At 66.3% G+C, this 10510-nt stretch overlaps 1 protein-coding gene across 1 annotated transcript; it reads left to right on the top strand.

Moving 5' to 3' along the window:
• On the top strand, nt 1-7618 carry MEX3D (mex-3 RNA binding family member D). The gene is made up of 2 exons (XM_057710120.1): nt 1-616; nt 5447-7618. Exons 1-2 carry the CDS (start codon nt 1-3, stop codon nt 6781-6783), a joined length of 1953 nt encoding a protein of 650 aa, XP_057566103.1. The 3' UTR covers nt 6784-7618.
• The last annotated feature ends 2892 nt before the right edge of the window (nt 7619-10510 follow it).

Genomic DNA, 10510 nt, shown 5'->3' with positions numbered 1-10510 from the left:
ATGCCCGGCTCCCCCGGCCAGCCCGACGGCGGCGGCGGGGGCGCGCGCGGCGGCGGGGCCGGGGCGGCGGTCGGGGGGGACCCCAGCCCGGGCCCCCCGCTCCCGCCGCCGCCGCCGCCGCCGCCCCCGCCCGAGGGCGCCGAGGAGGCCGCGCCCGCGCCCCGGCCGCCGCCCGAGCCCGACGACGCGGCCGCCGCGCTGCGCCTGGCCCTGGACCGGCTCTCGGGGCTGGGGCTGGGGGCCGCGGGCGACCGGGACGAGGAGGCGGCGGCGGCCGCGGGCGGCGGCGACGGAGCGGGGGCGGCGGCCGGAGGCGCGGACGGTGGGGCCGCGGCGGAGCCCGCGCCCCCCGACGGGCCCGAGGCGGGCGCGCCCGCGGTGGCCGTGGCCCCCGGCCCGCCGCCGCCGCTGGAGCCCGACGTGAGCCCGCCGCCGCCTCGGCCCTCGCCGCCCGACGTGTTCGCGGGCTTCGCGCCCCACCCCGCGGCCCTGGGCCCCCCGACGCTGCTGGCCGAGCAGATGAGCGTGATCGGCAGCCGCAAGAAGAGCGTGAACATGACCGAGTGCGTGCCCGTGCCCAGCTCCGAGCACGTCGCCGAGATCGTGGGGCGCCAGGGTGAGTGGCCGCCGTCGGGGGCGCCGCCCCGGGGGTCCCCGCGCGGCTCGCCTCGGGAGGGGCCGGACACCAGCGCCCGACCACGCCCCGCGTGGGCTCGGGCCTCGGGGGCCGCCCGTGCGCCTTTGTCTTGCCGCCGGCCGCGGGAGAAAGTTGGGCGCAGTCCGCGCTCCTCCCCTCGGCGCTCCGGCCCCGCTGCCGCCTTTGTCTGGGCGCCTCCGGCCGGGAAAGGCCCCTGCGTGCAGCTCCCTGCCCGGGCCCTGCGCCGCCAGTGCTGGCATCCCGGGGACCAGGGGGCCGGGCTGGGCAGTGCACACCCAAAGCTGGCACGGGGCGTTTTCGCTCGGGACTGCGGGGGGCCTGGGGCTGGGGGCGGGGGCGCTCCGGCAGGGTCAGGAGAGAAGTTTGGCGGCATGAAGAGGGTGTATCGGGAGTTGCCAGCCTGGGCACCCTGCTGGGGGCGGGGAGCAGGAGAGGATGAGAGCGGATCCCTACCCGGCTCTCAGCGCCCAGTCAGAGGTTTGCGGGATGCACAAAGACGCCCCTGTGAAAGCCACTTTGGGGGTCCAGCCCCTCAGCCATCCCCTGGTCGGGTGGCGGGCAGCAGGCCCAGGGAGTAGGGGTCCCGGGGCGGCGTTGTCGGAGCGTCCCCGGGGCCGCCCCATTGTTCTCTTTGTTCGAGAGCCAGGCTGAGATTCGCAGGGTGACATCAGGCCGGCGGCCGCTCATTGGCCCTGGAGCTGCGGGGCGGGCGGGCCGGAGGGTGGTGGGCAGTGCCCGGCCCAGCACACACCCACCCACCCCGTGAGCTGCCTGTCCACCAGCCTCAACTTTCTCCTGCCCGCACCCCGGGGCTCTGGGCTCCCTGCTGGTCAGCCAGGTTCTAGGACTTGGGGTGGGGCCTGGGCGGGGCTTGAGGTGGGACTGGGGGTGCCTGCCCCTGGGCCCTGGTGACAGGAGCTGGGGAAGGGGGTGGGGGGCCTGAGTTGCAAGGTGACCTGTCACCCTCACCGCCGCAGGCAGAGGACCGCGGGGATGCCCTGGACACCGCGCTCTGCTAGTTCCGGGTGGGTGGGGCCCCGGGGCCGGCGAGCCCTGTGGCCTCGGGTGCAGGTACAGTCAGTCATTCAATTGTCTTTCGCACGTGTGGACACAAGGAGGGCCGGGCGTGGTGCGGGGCCGGGGGAACCCGCCGTCAGGAGTGGGAACCGGGGAGGCGGACCTGCAAACTGTTCTTGGAGCCCTGAGCTGGGGACAGGCACCCCAAGACCCCGACCGGACGTTTCCTCTCCGCCACCCTGTTGCCGCCTTCCTGTTCAGGACGCCCCCTCCCTGCTCCTGTCCCCCGTAACTGCCCTGGTACCTGTAACAAGACAGCTGCCCTGTGCTGTGTCCGGGAGCCTGTGGGGGGCCGTCGCCCAAGGTCACCAGGCTGATGCTAGCGGGGCTGGAGCGTGAGAGCGAGTCCTGTGTGAATGCGCGCGTCAGCCCCTCCCCTCAACAGCGGGGGTGCCGGCGGCAGGCAGAGGGCCCCTGGCAGGCGGAGGGCGCCGAGCCTGGCCTCGTGCTGGGCAGTCTGGCGGCTGAGTTGTCAGGCTCCGCCCTGACCCCTGGTACCGCGTGTGCCTCTGGTACCTGCTTACGGGGTGTCAGCCGGGTTCCTTAGGACAGCAGATGGCAAGGCAGGCTCTGGGGGTGCCTGGGCCCCGAGAGCTCCCCCTGCAGACTAGGGCAGCCCTGGGACCCTCGGTGACCCCGGGGCGGGGGCAGAGCGCCGCCCTTGGGGCTGTTGTGAGGATTCTCAAGAGGCTGGTCCTCATCCCAGCTCCGGCCGGCACACAGTAGCCACGCTGTAAGTGGGGGGCGGGGCACGAGTGCCAGGACAGTTGGCAGCTGCTGCAGCCCTGTGTCTCCCCACTCTAGAAGCATCTGTGGCTCCCAGCTTCTCGCACACATCCTCAAGCACACCCTGGAAGACTCTCAGCCCCCGTCCACCCTGTGGGTCCCTGGACACGGGACCTGCCCTTCTTAATGCGCTGCTGTCCCTAGTGCAGGGGGCACGGCCTGCCCTCCACTTATCCTACTCAGTCTGGCCCCAGGTCCAGGGCCCCCCCCCTCCCCCAGAGTGCAGGGTGAGGGGGGTGCACGTGCCCGGCCTCGTCCGCCGACCAGAGCCGCAGACCTGGGCTCACCCTTTCCCGGACACCCCCGGCTGCTCCGTGAGCCTCGGTCTTCTCAACTCTGAAATGGGTCCGTCACCTTCTGGGCGCAGGGTAGGCGATTACAGCCCCTGCAGTGCTGTCTCCTCCCTGAGGCTGTGAGGCCCGGGAGGTGCCCTGGACCCTCTGACGGGGAGCCTCGGCCTGCCCCGAGGTGTCCCCCAGAGACGATGCCACCGCCTGCGGGAGACGGAGGTGCGGCCAGAGCCAGTCGGCAGGGCCCAGGTTTGAACCCTAGTCTCTCTGCTCTTCCTGCGCTGCAGGGAGCAGGGGTGAGTCAGGAGAGAAAGTTCCACCTTCCAAAGCTCCAGGGTTGGGGGTGGCGGGGAGGTGGACCCCTTCCACAAACAGGAAAGGTGGAAACTCAGGAAGACCAGTGGGGGGTGTCTCACCCCAGCGGTCATCAAAAGTCGTCGGGGGGGGGGGGGTGGCTGGTGGCCGCTCGCCGCTGTGTGAGCTTGGGCCCAGTGCCTTCCAAGACCCTCCCCTGTGCCCCCCGGCCTTGCTGCCTCTGCCCCAAGTTTGCGGAGCGGCCGTGGCTGGGGTGGTCAGGGTTGGGTCTTCAGCGCCAGGCCTGAGCCCGCAGCACGCTCGGCTCATGGCCAGGAACGAGCGACCTGCCAGCCGCCCAGCGTCCCCTCCATCATCCCATGGCGCGGGGGGCCCCTTTGCGTGCCGTTCTCTCCCTTGTGCGTGGCCCCGCCCCTGCGTGACTCTGCAGGAGGGTTGGGGGGCCCAGGTCTTGATGTTCTTACCCATTAGGGGGCATAGGAAGAAAGGGGTTCCCAGGCCCGGGTTGGGAGGGGCACCCTTCCCTGCCTGCATGGGGGCTTCCGTGTCCCTGTTTCACGGTGAGCCGGCTTTGCCCCCAGACACCTCACTGTGACTCAGCCTTGCTCTGGCGGCCCCCCGTGTGTTGGGGGCCCGGTGTATCGGCCTGACTTGTCCCCGGCCTGCTTCTGGAACTGTCCCTGCTGTCTCCTGAGCCAGGAGCGCTCCCCCAGCACGCAGTCTCCTTCCCAGGGCGGCCTCTCAGGTCCCCCCCGCACGGCCTTGAGGTTCCCTTGACAAGTGTGGCCTGTAGTCACCCACGTGGGTTCCCTCGAGAGCCCATGCGACCTGGTTCCCTGAGTGTGCAGTTCAAGGGTGCCTGGACCCCCATACAAGGTCACGGGAGCAGCAGGGAAGCAGGGCTGCCTGTACCTGGGCTCCCCGTGGGGCCCCTTGGCCCTGCCCCTCTGGGCGAGGGTCCAGCTGCCATGCAGTGGGGGTTGCTGGGGCCTGGGGCAGGACCCAGGAAGCTGCATTTCTGCTGTGCCCACTGGTTGGCGGTAGCCCCTAGGGTTGCTCCTGGAGACTCAGTTTCTTGGCTTGTGCAGTTCCACGCCCCCAAGCTCTGCCACCTCTCGCGGTCTTAGTGGGGGTGGGGCTTGGGGGATGGTGGCTGTCACAGGTTAAGTGTGGATGGTTCATTGGGTTCTACTTGGCCACTGAGGGCTCCACCCAGACTCCTGGGCCCAAACTTAAAATGTCTCGTAAGGCCACTGGGATGGGGGTGGGAGTGGGCGTGTCAGGGACCTGGGCAGCCCATGCCCAGCATTTCGCTGTCTCAGGGGCAGCCTCCAGGCGACCTCGGGAGGGCCGCCTAGTTGGTGGCAGAGGCGCCTGGCCATAAAGCCCCTGCTCAACTGACCCTCTCCCCCAAGGACAGCCCGGTCCCTTCCCCAGTGTCAGCACCCCGCCCAGCCCAGGCAGCAAAGATGAAGCCACAAGGAGGGGTCCCTGAGCTTCTGCTCAGAGGCTGGGACGCCTGGGGGCCTTTGGAGGCATCCTGACGTGGGGCCCAGGATCTGCTGGTGGTGGAGGGTCACGTGGTCAGAGGAAACCGTAGGCGGTTTCCCTGTCCGAGCCTGGGTTTCCCCTCCCCTCAGTTTCAGGGAGTTGTCCTCAGAGGGTCTGCATAGGCATCCTGGGTCTGGTGCAATGAACTGGGGGGCTTGAAACTAGAGAAATGAACCCTCACAGTCGGGCAGGGGGGAAATTTCATCAGGTTGTGGGCAGGGCTGTGCTCCCTCCACAGGCTGCAGGGGAGACTGTTCCCGCCTCTCTCCCCGTTTCTGGTGGTGCAGCCGGGCCTTGGCATCCCTGGGCTTGTGGCCGCCTCACTCCAGCCCTGGGCTCCGTCTTCACAGGGCCGTCTTCTCTGTGTCCTTCCTCCTCTCTAAGGACACCGGTCATTGGATTCAGGGCCGCCCTAAGTCAGCGTGACCTCACCCTAACTAATAATTACATCTGCAAGGACTCTATTTCCAAATAAGGTCACATTCCGACGTTCCAGGTGCACCTGGATTTGCGGAGACACCCTTCAACCTACAACAGGGTCCCTCCCTGCCTTTTGGACTCCCCCCCCTCCCCCCGCGCCCCCGCCTTACAGAGCAGGGGGTTGCAGGACCAGAGGGGGCACTGAGGCCCAAGTCTGGAGGGGGGGACACCGAGTGTCTGAGGTTACAGACTGAAGGTGGGGACCGGCCCCTGCAGCTGCTGCCCAGGAGGGCCTGTCCTGGGGAGGGGTCCCTGCCCTCACCGTGTCTCCCCCTCCCCCCACCCCCAGGGTGTAAGATCAAGGCTCTGCGCGCCAAGACGAACACATACATCAAGACGCCGGTGCGTGGGGAGGAGCCGGTCTTTATCGTGACCGGCCGCAAGGAGGACGTGGAGATGGCCAAGCGCGAGATCCTGTCGGCCGCCGAGCACTTCTCCGTGATCCGCGCCACGCGCAGCAAGGCCGGCGGGCTGCCGGGTACGGCGCAGGGCCCGCCCAACCTGCCCGGACAGACCACCATCCAGGTGCGCGTGCCCTACCGCGTGGTGGGGCTGGTGGTGGGGCCCAAGGGCGCCACCATCAAGCGCATCCAGCAGCGGACGCACACGTACATCGTGACGCCCGGGCGCGACAAGGAGCCGGTGTTCGCCGTGACGGGCATGCCCGAGAACGTGGACCGGGCGCGCGAGGAGATCGAGGCCCACATCACGCTGCGCACGGGCGCCTTCACCGACGCCGGGCCCGACAGCGACTTCCACTCCAACGGCACCGACGTCTGCCTGGACCTGCTCGGGGCGGCCGCGGGCCTCTGGGCCAAGGCCCCCAACCCGGGCCGCCGGCCCCCCGCGCCCGCGGCCGGCCTCCGCGGGGACGCGGCGCTGGGCGCGCCGGGGGGCCCCGAGGCCTTCTACGCCGCGGGCAGCCGCGGGGGCCCGCCCGGGCCGGCGCCGGTGCCCGACGCGGGGCCCCCCAGCCCCTACGGCGCAGCGGGCAACGGCGGCCTCACCTTCGGGGGGGACGGGCCCGGGGCCCCCGCGGGGCCGCCCGCCCCCGAGGACTGCGACTTCGGCTTCGACTTCCTGGCGCTGGACCTGACCGTGCCCGCCGCGGCCACCATCTGGGCCCCGTTCGAGCGGGCCGCGCCCCTGCCCGCCTTCGGCGGCTGCTCGGCCGCCGACGGGGCCGCCGCGCCGCCCGCCCCGGGTGCCCGGCGCAGCAGCGGGGCCGCCACGCCGCGCCACTCGCCCACGTTGCCCGAGCCCGGCGGCCTGGGCCTGGAGCTGCCGCTGGCCCGCCGCGCCGCGCCCGACCCGCTGGGCGCCCTGCCCTGGCGCCCGCCGCACGGCCCCCTGGCCGCCTTCCCCGCCGCCGCCGCCGCCGCCCGCCCCGCGCCGGACTCGGGCGGCCCGGAGGGCGGCCGCAAGCCCCCGGCCCCCGCCGCCGCCGCCGCCGCCCTGGCGCGGGAGTGCGTGGTGTGCGCCGAGGGCGAGGTGATGGCCGCGCTGGTGCCCTGCGGCCACAACCTCTTCTGCATGGACTGCGCCGTGCGCATCTGCGGCAAGAGCGAGCCCGAGTGCCCGGCCTGCCGCACGCCCGCCACGCAGGCCATTCATATCTTTTCCTAGCCGAGCCCCTCGCCGCGCCCGCGGTCCCTCCCGGGGCCGTGCATGGGCGCGCGCCGGGCCGGGCGGGGAGGAAGGGGCCGGGCCGGGCCGGGGGGCGGGGGGCCGCGGGCCGCGTGGCCAGTGTTTACAGACGAGCTTTAACTCCGGTCCCAGGCGTGGAGACGGCGGCCCGGCGGCACCTCAGTTCTTAACAAATGACAGTATTGAGTCGACAGGTTACAATAAACCAGAGAGAAAAGGCCTGTTTGCCTACTTGCACTTTTTATTTAAGACACCTCCCCACCCCAGGGTGATCTTTTTAAGAAAAGAAAAAAAGAAAAAAACCACGATTTTTACAACGCTCGGTTGTCCTTCTTTTGTATGTAGCGGCTATCGATTTGACAGTGTTTTTCTCACGGTCTCAACCTCGGCAGAAACTTCCAGAAGGAGGCGGCTCCCTTTTGGGGGCCGACTGGTTACCCTTTAGTATGGAAGCGGCGCAGGCCGGCGGGGGGCGGGGGGCAAGGGGCGTCCGGAACTTTTTTTTTAAATTATCAATCCTCTTCTACTGTGGTTTCTGTTGACAGTTTTTAAGTTTGGGGTTTTTTATTTTTAACTTTTACTTTTTACCTCTTGTGTATATGTAGGGAATTTATAGGGAAATATGTACTTTATGGAATAAATTTTAAGAAAACTAAAATATATTTTATTTTAAATAAAGTAACGGACCTTTAATCTTACACAGCTAAATTACTGATTATATATATTTGCTGAGCTGACCCAAGGGTTCAGAAAATTGTATCAAGAGTTTTATTTTTTGACTTCAAAGCCTTCTTAATAAAGTCTTTTTACTACACGTGAGCTTTTGGCCTGGTGTGGGGTGGGCGGGCATGGGGAGGGGTGGAGTGAGGGCTCAGATCCAGCCCCTCCCTCCCTAGTCCTCCAGATAAAAGACTTAGGGCTCAGGGTACCCTGATTCCAGGCTTTTCCACAAGCCAGGTGCTGTCGGCATCGGGGCTGCACAGAAAAGTGGTTCAGGCAGGTCCCCTTCTGAGATTTAGGACCTCACATTGCAGGGGACACCCACCCATGGGGACAGCCATGACCCATGTGGAGGCGGTGGCGCCACGTGGTGGCTTCCTGGGGCATCTGCCTGCCTCCGCGGTGTGTGGGGGACTCCCCTCCCTGGCAGGACGGGGTCCACCTGACATTGTACAGGTAGGGGAACTGAGGTCTGCATACCTTCCTCCCAGGATGGGTCCTAACACCTTCCAGTCCCCGAAGGACATGAGTGATGAGCCACAGGTGGTGTCCCCACGTCCACCAGTCTCCTAGTTGTGAGCAGAGGACCATGGCCCACTGGGCTGCTGGACACAGTCCTTCAGGAAGGGGATTGGCCCGGAGGCGAGGAATGGGGGACCATGGGTTGGACCGTGGGCAGCTGGTGGGTGCCCCTAAAGTTCCAAAGACGGGGAAGGAAGCTCCAGAGAGCGTGGAGGATGGGGTATGGGGACAGGGAGGGGCCCAGGACTGCTGCAAGGACAAGCCCAGGGGTCAGGTGACCACAGGTTGCTGGCTTGAGGAATGGGCAATGAGAGGTCTGGGGGACACAGCCTGCAAGGAAAGCTAGGAAGGAACAGCAGAGCAGACTGGAGGGCTTCCAGGAGGAGGCCAGGGGCTTGGGACGACAGGAGTCTCTGAGGGGGCAACAGGAGGGGGCGGAGAGGAAGCAGTCAGAGATGGACAGGGCACCCCGCTGGCAGCATCCCCCGTGAGTGGTGGACACATCAGACCCTCTGGCTAAACCCCGTCCCGGGCTGCGGGGCTCCGGTGGGTCTCAGGAAGACACACCCCCCCCCTCCCCGGGTTCCAGCCCAGCACTGTCTGAATTTCCCCGTCTGTAAAACGGGGATACACCTAGGTCCGTGCTCCCAGCTCCGCCCGGGCTCGGGAGGGTAGGGGTGGGATGGAGTGCATTGATTCGTGGCCCCTGGAACCTGTGATTGGGAGCTTATTTGACAAAAGGGTCATTGCAGAAATAATTCAGGATCTTGAGATGAGATCACCCTGAATTAGGGTGGCCCTAAATCTAATGACGAGTGTCCTTATAAGAGACAGAAGAAACAGGCACATGCAGAGCGAGACTCGAGACTCAGACACCCAGGGAGAAGCGGAGTGATGATGGAAGAAGAGGCTGGGGTGAGGCGGCCACACGCCCTGGATGCCTGGAGCCCCCAGAAGCTGGAGGAGGCAGGAAGGATCCCATCACCCGCCCTGAAGCCTTCAGAGGGATCACAGCCCTGCCACGCCTTGACCTCCGACTTCTGGCCTCTGGAACAGGAAGAACAAACACCTATTGTTTGATGCCGCCCACTTTGTGGTAATGTGTTGCAGCTGCTTCGTGGGTGGGCCGAGCGTAACCCAGGGTGGCGCACGGTTCAGTGGTGGAGAGGTCGTGGCTGCGGTGGCCCCAGCTGCCCTGGAGTGAAGTAAGGCCACAGAGGGTGCTGGGCGGCAGGGACCTGGGGTATGGAGACCAGCCCCCTGCAGTTTGGCCCCAAGAGCAAGGGAAAGAGCTGCACACACCCCTCCCAAGCCAAGGGGTCGAGGGTGGTGGGCTGGCACCATTGGGAGGGAGGTGGGGCCTGGAGCCTGAGAGAGGGTCCTGACAGGGGTGGGCGGAGGGGGTGCGGACCTGGTGTTTGTAAGGAAGGGAGGGGCCTCTGGGGAGCTGCAGGGAGTGGGCTTGTCAGGTTGCTCCTGAAATAAGAGCAGAGAAGGGCCCTGAAGGGCCCCGGTGCCCCGGGGGCTTGGTGGGGATGGGGTGGCTGGAGCCCGCGCCCTGCAGCGAAGAGTAGCCCCCACTCGCCACAACCAGAGAAAGCCCGCACGCAGCCACGGAGACCCAACGCAGCCCCCCAAAAGGATTAAAAAATAAAATAAGTTCCTGAGGGGAAACAACTCACTTGACTATATAAAACATAAATAAGTGGGAGGCCAGAGACGCTGCAGCCCTGGGAGAGAGATGGCCAGGCCAGGGTGAATTCCTGCCCTTGCCACTCGAGGCCCTGGATGCAGCCCTGCCTGAAGGTCATGTGTTCCAACCTCTCAGTTACAGGCACCAATAAGCTCTTCTTTGCTTCAGCCACAGCGAGTTAGAAAACCTGAAACTCACAACCACGCACCGGGACCACATTCTCAGTCAGGGAGCTGGGAAGCATTTCTGGAGCGTGGGGTGGGTGTGGGGGAAGAAAGGCAAGTGTCCTGGGTGCCCAGCTCCGTCACGCCGAGGCCTGGCCAGTGCCCTGCTTGCGTGCTTTCGTCCCCCTTGGCAATTGGCTCTCTTGGTTCACTGGTCCAGCACATCGGGGTGACCCTGGTCCAGCGTCTGCTGTCTCATCAGACCCCAGGGGGACACTGAGAGGCAAGCCCAGGGTTCTCCCATCTGTGAGGTTGAGCCATCTGCAGAGTGTGCTTGGCGTGGGAACGACCCTCCACCCCCATGGCCGTGTGTGTCCCTTGGGAAGTTCCCAGAGTGGGAATCGTGCCTCACGTCCAGCATGTGTGGGGAAAACCATCAGCTCTAGAAACAGACCCCTGAGTCCCAGCCCAGCCCGCCACCTTCCTGTTTTGAGACCCTGGGCATGTCACCTCTCCAACTTTGGTTTCCTCATCTGTAAAATGGGGACTTAATCAGGATTTGATCTCCTGCAGCTGAGACGAGGGAAACTCCGACAAACTCGACAGA

This window comes from Hippopotamus amphibius, chromosome 15 (assembly GCF_030028045.1).
Source record: "Hippopotamus amphibius kiboko isolate mHipAmp2 chromosome 15, mHipAmp2.hap2, whole genome shotgun sequence".
Classification (NCBI taxonomy): Eukaryota; Metazoa; Chordata; class Mammalia; order Artiodactyla; family Hippopotamidae; genus Hippopotamus; species Hippopotamus amphibius.
Note: the sequence above shows the minus strand (reverse complement) of the source record. Positions and strands in the feature narration are given on the sequence as shown.